The sequence below is a fragment of the Corylus avellana genome, chromosome ca5 (assembly GCF_901000735.1).
Source record: "Corylus avellana chromosome ca5, CavTom2PMs-1.0".
Taxonomy (NCBI): domain Eukaryota; kingdom Viridiplantae; phylum Streptophyta; class Magnoliopsida; order Fagales; family Betulaceae; genus Corylus; species Corylus avellana.
In genome coordinates this window covers 32,821,599-32,844,100 of record NC_081545.1, presented here as the reverse complement: position 1 = coordinate 32,844,100, position 22,502 = coordinate 32,821,599, and the positions used below count along the sequence as shown (strand labels likewise).

Below are 22,502 nucleotides of genomic sequence, written 5' to 3'. Positions count from 1 at the left end.
CGTGTTGTCTTTTCTTTCGCTTGCTTCCGATCTCTAAACACAATATTAGAATGTTAAACTTCACAATCAAACCGATATTATACTTGTCCCAATAATCTGGCAGTTGAATCCAAATTCCCCATCCTTTTTCTATGTATTTTAAAAAATAAACTCTTTGTAGTTTTTCATTGACAGTTTTCCAGGCCAGACAACGAAAAATTATACTATGATTGAAGCTTTATTATATATTTATTTGTTTAGATAAGCTTTATTATCTGTTAAGCAATTATGTTTATTGGGAGATTATATATAAATATATATTGACGGAGGGTAGGGTTGCTTTCAGCTTTCAAGAGATTGCCCTCAGCCTTTGTATCAGATAGTCCCAATATATGATTCAATACATCGAAAGTGTGACTGTAAAAACCTTTTAATTAAGGTATATTATCCTCTTTAATTAATTATAACAGTTGAATTTCAATTGCAACTTGATAATTGAGCTAATATATTATCATTGTTGTAATTGTTGACCACTACCTCGAAAGCTTTAATTTCTTTAATTTTTGGGTAATGATTAAAAATGCTTAAAAATTTAAAAGTTTAATTTTAACAAAATAAAAAAAATAATTAAAAACTAAAGGTCAGTGTAATTTGTCCTTTTAAATACTGCATAAATATGTAAAACGTGGAATTAATAATGGAATTACACATATATACTCCTAATTTATGGTGCTAATTAAGTTAAAGATATTAGAAACCATTGGATTAGTCAACAACTTTATACATTGGACAATGGTTTTTTGGTTAATTAGGTGGGTTAATGCTCACATAGAAAGAGGTTAGAAGAGTTTGACTTAAACTTGTGTCGTAAGCAAGGGTTCAAAGCCCTAGGTTAAGGAACAGACAAGAAAGGCTTCACACGAGGGCTTTGATTCAAAGATCTTCACCCATTTATTTAATTCTAATTGCCTGTCGTCCCTGTAGCAGACATGGTTAGGAAACTGAAGCAATTCTCTTTTTTCCAAAAAATAAAAAATAAATAAATATTGGGCACGGTGAGCTGCCCCTTTGTCTTCAATGGGGAATTCTTCCTAGCTTAGTCATGCAAATACGAAAATGCCCATGGCTATTGGGTAGCAAAATTCTAGTTGGCATGTGCAAATACGTCTTTGTCCTTCCATTGGAAGAACTGCCGCATCTCAAAACCGGGGTCGGTGACTCGGTGGGTACCGAAATTTTTTGAAATTGAGAAATTTCATATTCCAATGTCCATAAAATCAAAGGGATTGACTCGTGCCATCTCTTTGCTTGAGACTAAAATGGCAAGCTATTAGAAAAATAAGGTGGATTGTGTCTTCATGGTTTGGTGTGAATGAATATTTATCAAACAAGAAGGGTATATTTGACAATTGCTTGAACTATTTACATATCTTAATTTGATTATAATGTAGAGAAATGGCTTATTGTATTGTTAAAAGATTTCCAAGACAATTAATTAGAGTTCACGTCACCAAATTCTAAAATTTCACTAAATTTCGTTTGATTATATATTGCTGATTTCTTCGGTTAATTTCTTTTGTCATATTGGGACAAAATAAAAAATGAAAAACCAAGCTTGGTACCACGAAGGCCAAAACAAAGGAACTAAACAAATACAGGTGATTCGACTCAACGAAAATAACCCAGATAACTTGACTAGCCACATTAGCATAACGGCTACTTAAATAAAGACAATAGCTCCCACTAAAAAAAATGTCGAGATTGCAGCGCCGAGTATATGAGCTGACCAGTTCAAAATTCAATGAAGGCCAAAACTTACAAATGCTCTACATAAAAGGTCATATCTCCATTGGAGATACACTCATATTCATATGCTCAATTTGAGAAAAATTCTAACTCTCTTTTTTAGCATTATATTTTTATTTGTTAACTTAAGCATCGGAGAATTCTTTGGTCTGTAAGTTTTGACTAGTATCTAACTGTCCTCTACTTATTTTGCTGGTATCCGTTGACTAAGTTTGACTGTGCAATTAACTGCATCATTGTAGTCCAAATTTCTCTACTAAATTCCAGGTTGAGAATCCAACCCCATGGAGATTCTGACTAGGGTTTTCCATTATTTACTTTTTGCCAAATTACTATAGATTGTTTGATATATTTGACTTCTAAGGATTTTGATCTAATTAGAATAGTTATATTGTGAATTTGAAAAAATATTTTACACTTAAAAATTTCAAGTGTACATATTAATAAGAATTAAATCTATCCCTCAATTTCATCAATAAAATCATTTTTATTTGTATGTTTTATTTAAGTTATTTCGATTTAAAAATCAAATTCAAATCCTTCCCCTCAATATAGGTTTGTCTAAGTGAACTGTATGTGAATTATGTCTAGCTCATAAACTATGGCTTATCAAGAAAAGAAAAAATAAATAAATAAATAAACCAATAATGATGTCAGAGGCATCATTAGTCAAACCAAAAACCTGAGTGGTTGAACTGCCAATTTTAACCTAAACAGTACAATTTAAAAAACATTAAAGTCTTGAGCAGAACTGTTTGCCTAACTATCTGGGAAAAAAATTCTGGATTTCACTGGCTAAAAAAAAAAATTAAAAATTGTGGGTGAATGTAAAAGATTAAGAGGGACAAGAAGTAGACATACTAATCATAAACGATAAACTAGTATTATGCTAGCATATTCTACACAGTAAAAATAATATTATGCTAGTATATTCTATTAAAAAAAAAAAAAAAGTATGTCTTTTTCTTGTCCCCATTTTCTGCTCAAAGTTCATTTACGCGTTCCATGTAAAAGTAAAGTTAGAAACAACATTTTATCTCATAAGTATACTATAATATTGCGTGTCCCAACCAACTTTTGCATCACTTCTTGTTTTTTTTTTTTTTAAAAAAAAAAATCAAAGGTTGATTTGGGCATGTCATCGCACTGAAATAGTTGTAGAATAAAAATATATTATATAGCATTACAAGTAATATTTATCTACCATAAAAGTACTTACGGAAGAAATGAAGAATAGAATAGAACAACTTGTTAAGATGAGAACAAAAAAAAAAAAAAAAAAAAAGAATGAAAGAGAAATAATATTTTACATCTCAAGTACATCTTCGAGATATCTCTTTTACATGTCAACCATTAAATTTATAGAACTCATATGATCATTTGAGAAAGACAAGAGATATCCATATAATAGATTTCTTAAAAAAAATGTTCCTGATCAGGAATTAATTGGTTGTACAGATAATGAATCAACAGGAAATTATTATTAATATCTTTTTCTTTTTCTTTTTGCAGTGAGAGAGAGAGAGAGAGAGGTGTAGGATGTGTGGATTTTGGCTTAGCTTGCCAAGTAGATGAATAAACTAAAGGTGGGTCAGGGTGGGTTAGAGAATAGCAGCCCTAAGAAGTAAGAAAGAAGTTTGAGGGATGCCCTTTCAAAGGGTCAAATGGTTTTCTACTCTATTTTCAAACGTCTTAAGTGGCCCCAATTTGGCTGCACTTTCACTAATTATCACACTTAATCACTCATTGGAGGAATCTTCAATAATCCAAAATATCCTCTCTGACATGTCACGTGTTCATATATGGTAGTACTAAGAATATATGAAAGGAATAGAAGCTAGCTCCGAGAATAATAATTAATAATGGGAATAGAAATGGCATTTTTGGATCTAGGACACCAAACTCAATATGGAACTTGCAGAGAATCTTTTATGAGTGAGTATGAATTGAAGCTTTTTTATATTGAAAGTTGTTCCCATCCCCATAGTTTACAAAAAAACAATCCATCAAACATTATTAAAATTAAGGAAAAAAAATATAATATAATATTAGTGTATGACATAGGAAACCTGCCTTGTCATCTTGTCTTTGTTTGTTGAAGATAAAATGAAGACATTTCTATGACAAATGAAGACGAGGAAGTGTGAAAACAATTTGGTTTTTTTTTTTTTTTTTTAAATAAAAAAAAAAATTCCTTGAAAGCTGCTGATTCTGTAGTCCTTGAGAATGAGAACCTTAATTTGGATATAAAACAGCCCCATCCCCATAAATGTGGTTCAAGGGGGCCAAGTCATTGAGAACTTCCATAGTAGTTTCCTTCCTCTTCATCATCGTGAATTTTCGCGCTGATCTCCATTAGACTGATCACCCTGAAAGGGTGGCCGAAGCTTCGGAAGCAGAACCCTTCTCAGGAGGCATAAATGTCTTTGAACTAAGGGAACTGGTTCTCCCTTCAGCTCTGCTTCTTAAATATTGATCATTAATATTTAGTCCTTGAGATTATCGGTTCAAGGGTCTGCTGATTTAGTGCAAACCCTGCTTTGCATTTTAGCGGAGGAGATAATTCCTGTACTGCATATTTTTATATTCAAGGGGAGGAAATGGATGAGAAGTACGATGTTGACAAGGTTGATGATGTGATGTTGCCGGGCTTTCGGTTTCATCCCACTGACGAGGAGCTTGTTGGGTTTTATCTCAAGAGAAAGATTCAGCAGAGAACTCTTCCTATTGAGCTGATTAAGCAGGTGGATATTTATAAGTTCGATCCTTGGGATCTTCCAAGTAAGATAGTCCATCCCGGTTGCTTGATTTTTTTTTTTTTTTTTCTTTTATCAAAATTTCAATAACTATACAATTGCTTTTTAGTTTTTATCTTTATCTGAGGTTGAATTAGGCTGCTTGCATGGATAAAGTTTCCTCTCTGTTCACTGATTTCTTTTTTCACAGTTAATTAAGTTGTACATGTAGCTAAGAAGTCTCTCTAGTTTGAGTTTGGTGTAGAGTTTCATGTCATGGTCAGAAAAACATACAAAAGTTTTGACATTATTGTCACTTTAGTTTCCATATATTTACGATTATAGTTTAGAGAAGTATGTTTAAGGTGCTGTGATTCTATCTTTCTTCCTGAAACCATTGAGGGTGTTCAACTTTTTGTTTGATATATTTTTCATAAAGCTTAGCAAGCTACTTCTGATGCTTATTGGTGAAGTTCATGAGTTGTAACTTATCATGCCAATTTTTTTTTTTTTTTTTGTGAAAAGAGCTGGCGGCTTCCGGGGAGAAAGAGTGGTATTTCTACTGCCCAAGGGACAGGAAATACAGGAACAGTGCACGGCCAAACCGAGTGACCGGAGCTGGGTTTTGGAAGGCCACCGGAACTGACAGGCCTATTTACTCCTCCGATGGCACCAAATGCATCGGTTTGAAGAAGTCACTTGTCTTCTACAGGGGCAGAGCTGCCAAAGGCATCAAAACTGATTGGATGATGCATGAATTTCGCCTACCTTCTCTCCCAGCAGACTCAGCACCACCCAAGAAGTTCTCGGATAAAAACATTCCAGCAAATGTAAGTTTTATGTACACAATACACATCTCCTATATTAGGATTCCAATACACCATTCATGTAGACTAAATCATTGAAATTTGTTGTTGGAGCCACAGGATTCATGGGCAATTTGCAGGATATTTAAGAAAACAAACTCCATGGCACAAAGAGCTTTTTCTCACTCTTGGGTTTCTTCACTACCAGAAACCTTGGCATCTGATATGTTCACTCAAGGCACTCACTGCCCTCAGTTCAGTGCAGAGAACATCTCTTGCACAACTGAAATTGGGTCGGCGGCCATCCAGTTTTGCAGTAACAATGAGTTACAACAGGCCTCTGCTGCCTGTTTCTCTGCTTTCAACATTCCTTCTTATAAGCCCATTAATATTCCAACACTCTCTAAGCCTTCCATTTTCCCCCTTTCTAATGAAGACCTTCCCAATGGCTTCACCTTCTCCTCACTCGAAGCATCAGGACCCACCAAGTGTACGGTTGATACTTCTTCCATGTTTTTGAACCCTTCATTAATTGGTCACATGAGTAACGCCTCCGAGAGCTTAGGCTCTCAAGGGCCACAACAGCAGCAGTTTAGTGGCTTCTCAATCAGTATGCCACAGGAGATGCAAGAAAACACGGGCACAGGAGAAGATGAGGCTGCAGGCCTGATCAGGAAGAACTCAAATGACGAGTGGGGAACCATACGATCGATCGGATTTCCCTTCAGCTTGCCATCAAACGATGCTAATTGGAAGCCTAATCTGCCATGGGATTCACCCCCTTGTCCCAGTGAGATGTCCACCAGCTATTCCACAAATACATGCTATACTTGATGTTGTAGCTCTGGGGGATTATGTTGGAGCTAAAACAAAATTATTGTGTTTAATGGGTCAATATTGTACAGTTCCATATATTCCATTTATACATGTCAAGTAAAATATTTTCTTTTATCTCCTTTTTTTTTTTTTTTTTCTCTTTTCCTTTTCCTTTTTGTTTTATTGCCAAAATGGGTAATGAGTTAAACTAAACTCTGCTTCATTATGCAAAACAAGCACAGAATGACAAATAGATTAGCCCATGTGGCCATGTCAAACTAAACTCTTCTTACTTCTTAGCAGCCCGTTTCACAAGACACAAGCTCACTGTCCACATAAGCAAAGTCTCACGTGAGGATCACCAACTCAGCCCTACCCTTACACATTTATAATTTTTTTTTTTTTTTACATGTCCACACAATAGGAAAAAGATTCAAATTAGTGACCTCTGCTTCATTAGATGTGGTCTCAGTCGATTGAGCTATCTCTTAAGAACTACATATTTATAATTTCTGAATAAAAATGTTAGGACAATATTTTTATTAGATATATTTCATCTCATCTTATATAAGTTATGCATAAGTCAATGATAAATCTTACAAATTTAATGATTAATCTATTAAATTTATTATAAAAAAAAAAATTGATCAAATATAAAAAATTATTGACCAATAAAGTTATTACACTTTCGAGATCAAATTAAAAATAAAAAGGGGGAAAAATTAAATATTACCATACACACTCGCAGACTCTCTTGAGCATTTCTCTGAACATTACTCTTCCCCACGCTGATTTCTACACTGCCCAACGATAACCCTTGCATTTCTCGAAGCTGACGTTCTCCTCCTCCACACGAAATCATTTCTCGCAGCTTCTAGGGTTTATTTTCTTTCGTTTTCTTTCCCAACCAACCAATAATGCTGTAACAAAAACGGCAAACATGAGGAACAGGGAGATCTAGAAGATGTGCTACCGGAAATCCTATCAAGGCTGCCTGTCAAATGCCTGCTGCGATTCAAGTGCGTTTGTAAATGCTGGTACGCTCTCATCAAAAACCCTAATTTCATCACCAAGCACCTCACTTGGGCAACTTCTCACAAAACCCACCGCGGTGCCATCCTTAATCGTTGGGAATCGATGGGGTACCCACGTGTCTCCACTCTCTCTAACGAAACCCTAGAGCTGTCCGGGGATGTAGATCTCGAACAATTGTTTCAGCATGACGTTGGCGGGGTAGCAGTCCTCGGTCCCTGCAATGGAATACTCTGTTTTTCCGGTGCTCTGTGGACGCTTGGTGAATTGCACGATTATGAACGGCTAGTGTTATGGAACCTTGCGACAAGAGAATAAAAGATCCTCCCCCAAATCCACTGCCAACTGGATATGCCAGACTTGACTTCTACATTTGGCTTCGGTTTTGATCCAAACACTAATGATTACAAGGTGGTTAGGATTCTGAAATTCAATTCTCAATGCGAAGTTAAGTTTTGGTGTACAGCCTTAGTGCTGATTCTTGGAGAGTGATGGATTCATCCCCAAACCCATCTTATTTGATTCGTTCACCTTGTTTTCCTGCATACTTAAATGGAGTTCATCACTGGTGTGGTTATGAGAAGGATAACATGGAGCACCAATTCTTGATTTCCTTTGATCTGGGCAATGAGGTGTTCAAAGAGGTACCGCTTCCCCGAAGTGAAGAATCTAGTTCTGGGAAAATTGCTGTTATCAATGATTCTGTAGCTTTGATCAGTGAGTTGGAAGGAGGACGGTATGAGAAATGGGTGTTGGATGATTCTGGTGTTGAAAGGAGTTGGACAAAAAATTAACAATGGTCCTTCCAGGTCTTTGGCATCTGACACAGCTTCGGTGGGATGATTTGGTAGTTCTAAGCGATTCATTTCAATGCTTGGTATTGTATGACCCAAGAACACAACAACTGTGGGATCTTCAAATATCTGCTGCGGGGTTCCCTCAATGGATAGGGGAATGATTGAGCAACAAATCAAAATCACATATTTTGGCATATTACTTTTGGAATTACGATGAAGCCTGAAGGTGAGGGGTTTTCCTGTTAACTTTTTTGTACTTATTGCTCGCCTTTTCTGCCTATTTATTTGATAATTTTGGCCAGAGTAATGACGCATGCCTTTATGTTAAAATAAGTCAAGGAAATCATTATATATATATATATATATATATATATATATATTATAATCTCAAATTTTTTTTTTGTTTTTAAAGTCATGATCTGTATGTCAATGTAAATTACAATCAGAGTCACAGATGGCCGGTTTGGTTAGTGGCCCTCTACAATCAAAAGAAACTGCCACCCTTCTCCATGCTAGACTAAAACTTCGATCTCTTTGCTATCCTAGCTCTGAGGAAGCCCAGGCGACTCTCATGGTTGTACAGAATGTCACATCTCTTGGTTTGGATACTTTTAACGTTTAAGCCCTGTCAAGGATTTACTTTATGCAATTTTAGGCATTATATGTACAATGAATTTTCCTCTAAACTAGGTTTAAGTTTATAAAAATAACGTTCCTCTTTACCATGTGAGAATTACAGATTACCTGATTTTTTAACAAGTAATTCTCACATGCTAATGAAAAAAATTATTCCAACCCAATACATTGAAAATCTTTCACCTAGGGCAACATTTGAGTGCCTGTCGGATCAACGACATAGACGATAGGTAAAAGTATCGTGAAACACATTCATATAAATGAATTTCAAAGGTAATAGGAAGATGACAGCGTTAAAAAAACGGGGAAGACCCTGCTCAACCATGCAGTGGAACTTACGAATTTTCAAACTGTGCGTGAACCACCAGTTGTAATTGTTTTTAATTGCCAACTAGAAGAATTTAAAAAGTGGAAGGAAATAAAAACAAACAGAAACCCTAAGCCAATGTCATTAAAGAAGAAATTATCATAACACAAAACCACGTAAAAGATTTGCCATAAGAATAAAAAAGTTACTTAAAAGAGTAATCCAGTAGCAAACAAAATACTAGTAAAAACATTCAAATACCATCCAACGTTTACATCAACACCAACCTAAAATCCAAAATTTCACTCAACTCTGAAGCATGTCATAACTCAAATTACTTTTGCTTCATCACCCACTCAATTTAGCTCTTTGGGGCATGCTTTTCCTTTGCCTTCTGGATCTTCAACACCTTTTTCACAATCTTCTGCTCTTCCACCAAAAAGGCGCGAATTATCCTACAAAAACCAAGAAATTAACTTGGAAAATGCTCTAATCACAAAAAAAAATAACCAGAAACTTCAACCACTAGTTTATGGTAAAATACCTCTCCCTAACAGCACCTCCCGACAGCACACCACCGTAGGCCCGATTCACAGTCCTTCGGTTCCTAGACAATCTAGACCTCTTGTATTCAGCAGGTCTCAAGTGAGGAATCTGCGTGAGACCAAAATCACAACACAATTATTTTAATCACAGATAATATAACAGTTAGTTACCTATTATCAAGAATATAGAGATCATATAAACCAAAATTTGAAGAAAGAAATGTGCTATAAAAAGATTTATCCGAAGATGGAAAAATAGAAATTTCCCTTACTCAGAAATACGAGAGAGAGAGAGAGAGGTGGCCTATATCTAATAGTACTCATCTACACAAAAAAGTAAAGAAATGTTTTGATCACGATTTCATGAAATTAAGAAACTCTACTTTTCGCGCAAAAAACTAGTCAAAAACCAACCTATGCATCATATAGTCTCAAAAATTATTGAAACACCATGTGAAAGTTTGAGACAGCTGCTAAATCTCCAGCAGAAAAGGTAACAAAATAAGAACAATCTAGTCAAACACAATCAGATATTTCAGCACTCATCAGCTGAATTCGCCTTCACCTTATATGATAATTAAATAATTTTTTTCTACCTATGGTAAAAAAACAATTTCTAGCACCAGTATAAAATTTTTTGGGGCCAGGGAAATCCTGTCGATAAATAACTAAACATTGTGCCAAATTGAATTTCAAAATGGGACACAGTTTTGTAAAAAACAAGGACAATATTACTCATATCAACTGTAACAACACTGATGATACCTGATTAATCAACAATGAAGTCAAAATAAATGTTAGACGCAACTTCCAAAATCTTTGATAAAATGCTATGCAAAAGTAAAACTCCAATATTATAGTTATATAAAGAAATAGAAGAAGAAAGTACAAAATTGCAATAGTCATATGAAAAAATTTCTATACATAAAAACGAAAGTCAGTCCCTTTTAATTGGGATTTCACTTCCCTTCTCATGCAACATGTCATCAAAGTATGAAAAATAAACAAATCTCCTACACCGAAATCTATGACGATAGATATAGCAAAAGCCCAGGATGAGATGACTGTTCGCCTCACATAACCACCACATATATTCACATTTCCATTCAGACTCATCATCACCAATATGGCCTCGTGCCTTTCTCTTATTCATTACTAAGACGCTACTAGTCTACCACGCATTAGTTTCTGAATATTAGACGAAACAAAGAAGTAACCATGACCACATCCAGTGCTGCATTAGTTTTTGATTATCATCACAGTTCTACATTAACCGATTATCACATCCATCAGGGCATTTTATAAATCCAAACCAAACTCATTTTCAAACAGCAGTAAGATACCTAATATCCAGACTCCCAGTCACATATCTAACAATCTAAGACTAACACATTCACAAAACAGCAAGACATCCGTACAATCTACATCAAATTCATTAAAAACTAAAAAGCTGAGCCAAATTTTCGTTCACAAATTGAAACGGCATATAATTAGATACATATTTATAAGAAAAAAAATGCAAAAACGATCGCAAATGTCACCTTCGTCATAAACCCAATGCTCCAAAATAAAGTTCAACAAGCTAAATCAAACACATAATAGCAAAATCAAACGTAAAAGTAACATACCCCTTGGATTCTCTTTCCAGTGACAGGGCACTTGGGTCCGCTTGCCCTCTTCTTGGTGGTCTGATACACCAACTTCCCACCTTAAATCCACATACAAACATAAACCCATATCAACTACCGAACAATATTTTCAACCAACAAAAAGATTCACAGAAGAGTGAAAGTTTTACCAGGGGTCTTCACGATCCGGTGCTGGTTGGACTTGGTGGCATAGCTGTGGCGCGTGCGATACGTGAGCCGCTGCACCATTTTTAGATTTTCAGGCTCTCCCCGTGAGTTATGCGATCGTGCGAGAGGATATCCTTTCACTGAATAAAGTGTATAAATAGGGTTTTGGTTATACGAAGCCCTAGATCTGACGGTTCTGGGAGTTTGGATTATTGACGGTTGGGATTAAATGACATGTTAAGGGCTCTACAAAAGTTTCTAAACTTGTGGAATGGGCCACACTGTTTATTCCAGTTCCAGTAAGGGCTTGGTTCAGGCCCTTGAGGGAATAGATGGTGCCGCGTTTGATTTTTTGAGTGAAATTCAAATGAATTATTTTATAACCTAAATTAAATTCTATAGCATTCAACCGTAACCGTGTATATAATGTCACATTATTTGAAAATTTTAAATAATGTGATAATATAAATAACATATACGCTGGGGCGAAACAATGTGGCTCCTATTTTCCTCCAAAAATTTTAAAAATGCCTTAAAAAAATTTTTAAATTAAAATTTTATCCCCAAACCCTAAATGCTAGTTCTGCCCCTACATATACCCTCTAGATGTTGTGACCATAATGTGATTTTTATGGTGAGGTTTGCAACCATTATAAAAGGATAATAAGCATTTTAAAAGAATTATACAATATGTAATTTGAATCTAACATCATAATGTTATATGGATGCTTATGAAAAGTTTGCTATATAACCAAAAAAACTGAATTTTTTTTTTTTTTAATAAGATAAAACCCAATAGGTTTCTATTGTTCAACTTGCTGTGGTTTGAAATCGGTCTACAACTGAAATTAATGTGAAAATGAAATGAATCATATCATACAATGTTGCAACAATTCCACAAGAAAATTTTCAGAGAGAAAAAGTTGTCCGAAGGTTATAATTGTCTTTGTTAGAAATTTGACCATGACTCTCGACGGTTCTACTGAGGCTAGACTCCTTATTTCATAGTCAACGTGGTGGTTGGCTCGAACATAAATGATACAAACTTCAAGGAAAATTCATTATTGAAAACCATTTACAACAAGAAGAAAAAATACTCATAAGAATTTATATATGCACAATCAATCGTAACAAAACATTTGTATTTACATAGTTATAATGGAAGCAATAGCAATTAGATAGATTAGCAGTAGCCAAAATTTTCCAAAATTGTTACTGGAGACCTCTATCTATTATGTACATGTGTGCCCTGAATGCGGTCAACATGGAAAAAGCAAGAAGGATGATTCTACTTGCATCTTTCGGTTCACAAAACGAATCTGATTTAATTTACTGCGACACCAGACTAGTTGGTCGGTTGTAATCCTAGACATGTTTAACACCCTCGACACTAATTTCACGTCCACTTGAGAGAAGAAGAAATGGTGATCTATGCCTTCTTCTTGACACTTTTGGAACCTCTTTAACATGCAGCCTCCACTCCTCAAGATTTCTCTGAGCTTCTTCTCTTTCTAAATTCCAAAACAATATGCATCAGAAATGGGAGTGAGAATTTCTGGTTCTCAAGAAGAAAATGGGAGTTTTAGAAAATGAAAAGGTAAAAGAAGCTAACCTTTTGAAGATCTGTTCGAACCTCCAACAGAAGCACTGAATCTGCAGGGTCTTGGAGTGCAACCTGAGTATCTTTCCGACATGTCAGAATCACGGTACTTGCATCTTTATCGGCTCGGATGAATTGCCAAATTATTCGAATTGATTCTTCCAAGATCTCTATCAGCATGTCAACTGTAATGGCACCATCACCTCTTCCTCTTCTTCCTTTCCTTTTGTCCCCTGCAAGTTTATGCTGGTTTAAGTTTGCCACTAAATCAAGAAATGAGCACTAATTGACTTAAAGGTGCAGCGCTTATATACAATTTCATTGTTTCAAGAATTCTCACCTCTTATTACAGGCACTTGAAGAAGATTGCGCATGGTACATCGATTCTTGACATAATTTTCAACCCTTGGCCCCTGAAATGGTTCATTTTCTATAAATCTTTGCAAGAGCACTTGAAACTGTTGAAATTCACCTGCAACTTCATTGTATGGACGTAGTCCACATGGGTCAGACTCATATAATTCTAAGGCCTTCTCATATTGCCAGTAAAGGATTTCCCAGGAAAGGCACAGCTGCCCAACATAAACAACTTCCAAATCACTATGCAACTCTCTAATGAACTTCTTCATTGGGTCCAATTCGGATTTCTTGCGTTTGTTTAGCCAAAAGCTTTGCGAAAGAATGGATGTGATTGCTGGAGCCGAGGATTTGCCGCTCGAAAACGATTTTAGTGGGTCCTTCGACTCAAGAAAACCTATAAAATCATCATGAAATCTCATAAGACTTAGAATAATAATCTGATTATAGTACAACTATGCAGCAAGCATAACCCAAAAGTCACTTTGATTAAGAAATAATAATATAAACATTCCTTGCACATAGCTTTACCCAGCTTCTCTGGAAATCTACTACTAGTTTATTCACAAAAGAAATTAAATTAGCTCTTAATAAGTTTTGGTGGAGCATTACCATCAATGCTAGATTATTATAGGGCAAGAAAGAAATCTCAATTTAGGTAAAAGCCCTTTCAAAATAAAATAGTCTTTTAAATTAAATGGTGGTGCTGGGTTGAAAGTTCAGGCTGGCTGGCTGGATGGCATTAGAGACTGTGGATGTGAACCTTTAACTAACCATTGTTTTTTGGACTCGAGCAAGGAGCATCATGAAAAAGATTTCCCAAGAAAATAAGATAAATTATAGTTTTTTTTTTTTTTTTTTTTTCTCTATTCAAATAAGATAAATTATTGTTGATTACATAAATATCTCCTCCAACCTACTTTTTTAATGTGATAATGACTCTAATGCTTGGTTGGGATCTGAGGAAGTTCATGATTCCACCAATGCCCATTTAACCAGATTTAGTGGGTCCTAAACCAAGCTAGGTGGGTTGCATTAATCATGTCAATTACTCGAATGTTTTTGGTTGTACATAATTATGGATAGGCTTAATCAAGTTCTAAACCCACATGAGCCCAAATTGCTTTCCCCTTTACTTATCAAAAAAAAAAAAAAAAAAACCTGATATGAAGATTTTTCTTTGAAAAATTAAACAAAAATCTCTAAAATTCATGAAAAAAAAAAAAAAAAAAAAAAAAAAACAGAGAAATTAAACAAGAAGAAAAATGGCAACAAGTGACTGACCTATTGCATACATCTTCTGGTAATTCAAGATATCGAATTTCCGCATTCGTTCTCTGTAACTCTTGTAGAACCTGTGAAGCTCACTCATTCGATCTCCATGCTGGAACTTCTCGTCAATCTTCCAAGGCTTCAAATCTTCAATTATCTTTGGACACTCAGACTCCTCAAGAATGGTGGGAAGGCCTGTGGCTCTGACCTTTTTCAGCTCCATCTTCAGCTGCTCAATCAAATCTTGATGTTCCCACAGCGTTTCCAATCCGTTTGAATCCTCAGTATCCCACTCCGATGAATTCTTTGGATTGGGTTTTCCATCCATTTGTTTTTCATCTTTTCCCCCAAATTCTTCCTCTTTGGAATTGCTTTTATCATGAAAAACATCCTCATCAAACTTCTCTGGGTTTGGATTATCTGAATTCTGCATTTCAGACTCTTCGAGTTTTCGAAGTTGTTCTAGAATATCACTATCTTCTCCTTCAGAATCTTCAGGTTCATACCCAATACTCAAGTTCTCCGAATCCATGTCCTCCAAGTCAAAGTCTTCCCCTGTTAATTCCACATTCCCCCCATCCTCCGTACCTTCAAAATCTTTGTCTGACAAAAATCCATCGCTGGTCGAAGCAACTAATTGACTCACAACCGAGCTTGAAAAAATAGAATCCGAATCGGAATCTGAAGCGATGAAATCCTTCTCTGAAAGAAACTTCCTTCCAACAGCACCATTTTTTTCTTCACCCAACAAATCAATCTCTGACTTCTCCAATTGTTCACTCCCAGAATGAGCATCTTCAGCAGATACCTTAGCTTCTATCTTCTCTGGCACCTCAGCAGTCTCAGAAACTTCTTCATGAACAGCTTCTTCTACTGAATTTTGCTCCATAGAATCTCCTTCAGACAAGGCGGAATAATCGAGAATCTCGCTGCTGCCAATCGAATGATCATCATCAGCATAAAATTCTTTCACCGTAAAGCTCACAGCTTCTGGCTCCTCAAGAAAGTGGCTAAAAGTATTCCCAGATAAGAACTCATACTTACTGGTGCTTGTAGAGGGAGCGGTGCTATCGGAGCTGACAGAGTCACCGTTCCCTTTCTTGCATCTAACAATTTCTTCATAGCTCGGAAACCGAAATTTGAACTCAAATTTTGGTGTTTCTGGCTCTATTTCATCCAAACCATCGTGCCCCACGTCCTTATTTGCAAAAAATTCAGAATATGCTACCTTAGCCTTTCCATCTGATTCAATATGATTCGAATCAATTTTATTGATTTCTTGGAAATCAATGCTAGAACAACCTGAACTGGCGGATGCAAAAGAATCATACCCAGTATCCCCATGTCTAGAATTTTTTGAACATGCTGCCTCTGACTCTGACTCTGTCTCCATGCGATTTGAATTAATTAGATTGTTTTCTTGTGAAAGAATTTCAAAACTACTACTTTTTTTACGTCTGCAAAGAAAAAGGCAAATTGAATCAGTCGTTGAATAGTATGAAGCATAAACCTATACTTGAAGAAAAAAAATATTTAGTATTTAAATACCTGATGACGGCTCTGTTAAGGAAACCAAACAGAGTGAGCCACAGGCTGAAAACAAAGGCCAAGAAAAAGCCAGCAAAAAGAACCATCTTTGGGTAGAAAACCCCTTTCACAGAACCCAGGTTCTGCAATTAAAGTGGGTTTGCAGCAAAAACTTCGTACGGGAACCCGTGAAATAAATCCATCAATCTCTTTATTCAGTTTGAAGCAAAAACAGAGGAAGTCATGCAAAGTCTGATTCTGGGTTTGAAAATTTGACGCAAAAAAAAGGACCTTCTACCTGTGAAACCACCCATTCAGCCTAAACATTCCAGTTTTGCATGGATACCCGACGCAAAAGGAGGTTGAAGTCCGACCTAATTAGAGAATCAGAGGGGATCGAAAGCGAAATCCAAGGCAGAAAAGAACGTGTCAGCGACTGGGGTTGAGCTAATATTTTGGTTGCTTAGAGCCTAGGATTTCTGAGGACCGTTATGCGATGGACATATGCAGAGGATTCATCCGTTGGAGAGAGATAGAGAGAGAGAGAGAGAATAGGGTTTAATTGAAAGTTTACGCGTTATATTTTCCTTGGGGCTTGAGGATTCAAGTCGGTTTTGTATTCATTAGGTTTGAGAATTTCCAATAGGACAGTCTTGGGAATGTGAAAACAAGGCCTACTTACGAAATAGCGGCAGGTCGGTGGGAATTTATTTATATAGCCATACGCGTGGCTCTTGAGCCCAAATAATAAATGGGGCTCAATTTGGTGTAGATTAATCAATTGGAATCACAATTAATGTAATGAAGTCATTAATTCAAATTTCTTTCTTCCATTTGGTGTTGATATATTAATAATAATAATAATAAATGAGATTCAATTTCAGAATAACAAAAAATAAATCAACAAAATTTATATATATTTTGTATTTATTGCTTGGCTGTTATTATTAAGCCAATATATATCAAATGGGTATGAATAAAATTGAACAAAATAGCTTTCTGAATACAAACAAAATGTCCTGGTTGGTATAGTTTGGGATTTAATTTTAGGACACCAGCCAAATCCAAAGAGGTGGGGGGAAAAGGCAAAAAGATGGAAACTTTTTTCTTTCTTTCTTTCTTTCTTTCTTTTGTGGGTAAAAAAAGATGGAAACGTAGTCATTAAGTTCTTGTAAATTACATGGAAAATCTAACAAAGCATATGGACTCCCAACGACTTCACACTGTTCTGTTTTTAGACCAAACCCAAATCCAAGCAAGATGGGAAACGCTAAGGAACCTTCCAATCAACGCTGAGTACGTCACTAGTGGTTTACCCTGATTTCCTCATTTCGTGTATGAGAAGTATATGAATTTACGCTTGTTTATTATACTTAATTTATATTGATTAATATGGTGTATTTTTTTTAAGTTATTGTTCTTTTTTATATATATATATATATTAAGTTATTGTTCTTATATATATATATATATATATATTTTAAAGTGGGTGGCATGAAAAGTTTCTTATTAAAATATAATTATTCTAAGAAATTAACAATTTGAAAATTTCAAATTTTGCACAATATTAAAATACAAGCCACAAATAATATCTGGCAATCATTTTAAGTGGCTAGCTATGGCACCAGTAGTCTCTGTGCTTAGATCAGCCACCTAATTTTCTACTTCTCTTTTTTTAAAAAAAAAAAAATTATATACCGAGTTTCTTCTGCCTTTCTCCACACTCGTTTCATTGTTTTTTCTTTTTTTTTAGAAATAAAAAATTGCTGAAAAGTGGACATTTTAATTTTTAGGACATATGTGGGCTGGAAAGCCAATAGGCCCAATTATCAATCAGAATGAACCAAAGCTTGAATATATTAATTGCTCATGATCAGCCACGTATTATTTTGTGTTATTAATTTGTCAATTCAAATTGGAAATCCTAAAGTTGATGATAGTGACCTACATGCATGATGCTCACCCATGCATGTATACCAAAGATTAGCCATGTATATATGTAGGAGGTGAGGACTAAGGAGTGAGGATAGGAGTGCAAAGGCGGTTACGGTTAGCGGTTAATGGCAATAACCGCTAACCGTAACCGCCTTAGCGGTTAGTAGATTTTACTAACCGCTGGGGCGAGCATCAGTTAGTTGCTAATCACTGGTTACTGTTAATGAAATGAACTCACTCGCTAACCGCTTTTTTAAAATTGGGTTTTTTTTTTTTTTTTGCTTTTTGGGCTTTCTTTAGAGCTTTTTGGGCTTTTTTTTACCCTCATTTTTTTTTCTTGTATTTTTAATATCTTCTAAATCCTAAATTCCTAAAGTATCTAATAATGCTTTAATTAAATTGTAGACTTGTAGTTATAAGTAATATATTGTTTAATTCAATTGAATCAATAGTGATTATCATTGTACATGAATCATATGATTAACTTGTAGACTTATGACTTATGAGTTATATCACATTATATATGTATTATTTATTATTATATAATCATATGATTTAATGATCAAATCATCATGTGATATAATCATATCAATTATAGTGATAATATATAAATTACTAAAATTATAATGATAATACATTAATACTTAAATTGTGTTTATAAGCAACACATTGGTCATTGTTTAATCCAATGTTAATTACTTAATTTGATATTATACGAATCATATCATCATTGTACATTAATAGTATGATTCACTTGAAGTCTTGAATAAAGTATTTGAATTGTCATTGAATCATATGATTAAGTATTGATATTATACATTTATATTATTCATATACATATGTAGACTTATATAGACTTATAATATATATAGACTTATAAGTTTATAACATACATTGGAAATAAGTCTCTAGATATTTAATTGTTGTATTAGTATGAATTGGTATACTTATGAGTTATGTCATATTATATATGTATAATTTATTATTATATAATCAAATGATTTAATGATCAATCTAATGGGATATAATGATATAAATTATAGTGATAATATATTAATACTCAAATTGTGATTTAATTATTTTTTAAAAAAAATGTGATTTAATGATCAAGTAATTATGTTATATGTATAAATATTTTTATAATTATAATTATAAAAATATATTATACAAAAAGACGGTTAACGGTTACGGTTAGTAGACCCAATAACCGCTAACCGCTAACCGCTAGGCGGTTATAGCGGTTAGGCGGTTAGGCGGTTGGCGGTTATAGCGGTTAGCGGTTAGCAGGCAGTTTTTAACCGCCCGCCTTTACACCCCTAAGTGAGGACGACTCATTACATAAGCTCCTTTGAAGATATGAAGAGCTGTGCAACAATCATTGTAAAGCGGGTAAGTAATAATGACGACATTATTACAATAAATAATTCAGGGCTTCTTTTGTGTTTTTATTTTCTAATACAGAGTTTGATTTATTACAATTTTTTTAATACAATGCCCACGGACTTTAGACCCCAAAATCACTCAAAAAAAAAAGCCCACACCCTCAATTCCCATTTCCCAATAAAAAATTCGATACAACATTATTGGTCGGGACTTCTCAACATGTTTATTTTTTAATCAATTGCCGTGAATTGTAAGACTTCAAATAGTAGTTTAATAACTTTAATGGGCCGGATACCCGCTTCATAACTTAAAACCTTCCTTAAAGGTAGTTCGACTGATGGAAAAGTAATCACGTGACTTGCTAAAAAAAAAAAATTGGGTTGCCATTACTCCTACTTGAATGATTGTCAAATTTACCACATGATCATCAATATTATGAAAACTTGCCGGCAGAGAGAAAAGTTGGTGAGAGAGAGAGAGAGAGATAGAGATGGAAGAATGTGGGGTTGTTTTCATGATCTTGGGGGTGGGAAGAAATGCGTACCAGCCATGAAGGTGTTAAGCGGAGCTGGGTATAGAGAAGAAGGATCAAGAAGTGCCATGGCAGACGAAGCCACTTCAGCGGTGCCACCACCGCCAGCTGTGGCGGCACTGGTAGTGGCGGCACCGGCAATAAGGTTCAAAGGTTGAATTCCGCCACCCACGGAGGAGCTCTCCCCACACACGGAGTAGTTAGTTTCGGCGCCTGCAATAGCTCCCCCCACCCATGAAGATTTTTTTTTTTTTTTTTTGGGTCAGGTCTGAGGAGAAAACCACTCACTTGAGAGGGGAATGCCGTTGTTGTTGTTGTTTAAAGCAGCCGAGGCCTATGACCTTGTGACCCTTCCGACTGATGATGGGTCTCCATTGGTGAGATTGTGAATCAAGAAGGGTGGGTCACTGGAAAACTAACTTGTTTGGCCGGAATTTGACCGGAAAGATCATGGCAAAAGGAAGTAGACGATACCAGGTTGAGAATGGGGAGGTGGGCATATTGGGGAAGAAAAGTGCATAAGTCACTTTTTCGTCGGTCAAATCCGTTTTGACTGACGAATATATCGAATTGAAAAAATTTAAAAGTTTTGGAAGTACATTGTAAAAATTGAAATATGAAAAGTAGAACTAAAAATTCAAGTCAAACTTTTAAGAGGTAAAGTATAATTTTTCAAAAAAAAAAATGTTAAAAAGACTGTTCAATTGAGGCAACCAAAACTTCTTTCTCTTGTTCATTTGCGGGAAAACAACCTAATAACTTTATTTATTTTTGTTAGAATATTTTGCAGATAACAGTATTATGGACTGAAGAAATTAACAATGAAATGAGAAAATAAATAAACAAAATAATAAAAGAGATACAATAATTTTACGTGGTTCGACCTATGACCTAAATACACAGATAAAACTATAAAGGCTGCATTATGCTTTTATTCCATCATTTTACAATACAAATAATCCCTATTTATAAGGATGTGGATATAATATAAAATGGTATGATTAATAAAATCAAATCATGTATATTTAATTCTGATTTGATTTTATCAATTACAATCAATGCTAATATATTATGATATATATTTTCATAATATCACAATATATTCTAACATTCTCCCTCAAATTCAAGGTGAAAGGTTATGAAACCTTGAGTTTTATTTTTTTATTTTTTCTTTTCTTCTTCTAGAGATGGCAAAACAATACAAAAGATGGTCATCTATGGGCTAAAAAAGGGAGCAAACTTTGAGTTGAAATGAGAACCAACTGTGGGTTGAAGTGGGTCTGAGTTTAAGTGATAGTTTAATATGGATGACCATGATTTTGTACAATACCGTAGAGCATAGCCACTCGAGCAAAATCCTCTCTCATAGTCTCATGTCCCATAAATGGAGGAATGTCTCTCACTCTATTTCCTTCTTCTTCTTCTTTTCTTTTTTTCTTCTTTATTTTTTTATTTTTTGTAAAGTTCTCACTCTATATTTCCTAGTAATCCAAATAAATATCACAAAAGGCCAAATAAATTGGATTAACAAAAGGCTAAAAATAGATCTAGGTCAATAAAGATACAACAATAGACCGAATAATGATTGGGCTAATAACGGGTTAAAAATAGGTATAGGTCAACAAAAAACCAATAAACCAGATAATAATTAGATCAACAAAAAACTATTAGATCAAATAATGATTAAGCCAAACAAATGGCCAAAAGGACAATTTTGCTTTTTCTTTTCTTTTCTTTTTTTTTCACCGATTTTTCTTCTATCGTTATTCACTATGCTGTTCATCTTTGTTTTTTTTTGCCGAGGATTTTATCTTGTTATATATTGAGCTAAGAAATACATTCAAGTTTATATAAAGAGTAGAAGGATTAGATTATGACCACACAATTACTCTGTTAATTAACAATCTCTTTGTGATTCTTTTGGACAATATGAGTCTGCATGCACCATCTACTCACTCCTCATATTTCCAGCGTAAACATTTTTAACTCTGGCCACTTATATTAATTAATTTATTTTTTATTTGGTCAAACATGCTAAAAATAATATTGAAGCATTTTTTCAAAATACCAACCAATTAAAATGACTCCCATTTTTTATTTATTTTTGGATGTATAGTTTGAATACTGAAAACACCTGCATGCTGCATCTGTTAGCTAGCTGTAGGCCTATTAGCTATGGATGGATTAAATGAAAAATGTGAAAGAGAAAAATCAGTTGATGTGTCAAAGTTGATTAGATGGATGGATTAAATCTCCAAATCGGTGCAGGGAATAATAGCTATATTTGGCAAGGGGAAGCCCTGCACTATAGTTGGAACGGTACTGTTTCAGCTACAGTGCAATCTGACACCAACAAACTCTAATTTTGACTTTGTAATTTTTTTTTTTTAAAAAAAATTTTGTTAAAGCAAAATATTAAAAAAAAAAAGAAAAAAAAAAGGAGGGAGGAGAACGATGGGGTGGCTGGAGCCACCCCCAGGCCGATCTGGGGTGGTTCGACCACCCCCATGGCCAAGGCCGGCCACCCCCTTGGCCAAAAAAAAAAAGGGGCTGGTATGGGGTGGCCGAAACTACCCCAGCCCTTTGGGGGTGGTCTGGCCACCCCCAAATACACCCCTTCCCTTTTTTTTTTTTTTTTTTT

At 35.0% G+C, this 22,502-nt stretch overlaps 3 protein-coding genes and 1 pseudogene across 3 annotated transcripts; 2 read left to right on the top strand and 2 right to left on the bottom strand.

Moving 5' to 3' along the window:
- The first annotated feature begins 4,385 nt into the window (after positions 1–4,385).
- On the top strand, positions 4,386–6,217 carry LOC132183349 (protein FEZ-like). The gene is made up of 3 exons (XM_059596779.1): positions 4,386–4,566; positions 5,046–5,350; positions 5,447–6,217. Exons 1-3 carry the CDS (start codon positions 4,386–4,388, stop codon positions 6,158–6,160), a joined length of 1,200 nt encoding a protein of 399 aa, XP_059452762.1. The 3' UTR covers positions 6,161–6,217.
- A 661-nt stretch (positions 6,218–6,878) lies between these two features.
- On the top strand, positions 6,879–8,269 carry LOC132182927 (F-box/kelch-repeat protein At3g06240-like; annotated as a pseudogene).
- Positions 8,270–9,076: 807 nt separating this feature from the next.
- On the bottom strand, positions 9,077–11,397 carry LOC132183155 (large ribosomal subunit protein eL34z). The gene is made up of 4 exons (XM_059596552.1): positions 11,258–11,397; positions 11,088–11,167; positions 9,459–9,568; positions 9,077–9,369 (listed from the first exon to the last, which is right to left on the bottom strand). The coding sequence occupies exons 1-4, from the start codon at positions 11,334–11,336 to the stop codon at positions 9,276–9,278; spliced, it is 363 nt and encodes a 120-aa protein (XP_059452535.1). The 5' UTR covers positions 11,337–11,397; the 3' UTR covers positions 9,077–9,275.
- A 1,026-nt stretch (positions 11,398–12,423) lies between these two features.
- LOC132182514 (uncharacterized) lies at positions 12,424–16,492 on the bottom strand. The gene is made up of 5 exons (XM_059595781.1): positions 16,033–16,492; positions 14,497–15,941; positions 13,196–13,609; positions 12,868–13,088; positions 12,424–12,766 (listed from the first exon to the last, which is right to left on the bottom strand). Exons 1-5 carry the CDS (start codon positions 16,116–16,118, stop codon positions 12,515–12,517), a joined length of 2,418 nt encoding a protein of 805 aa, XP_059451764.1. The 5' UTR covers positions 16,119–16,492; the 3' UTR covers positions 12,424–12,514.
- Positions 16,493–22,502: the final 6,010 nt, after the last annotated feature.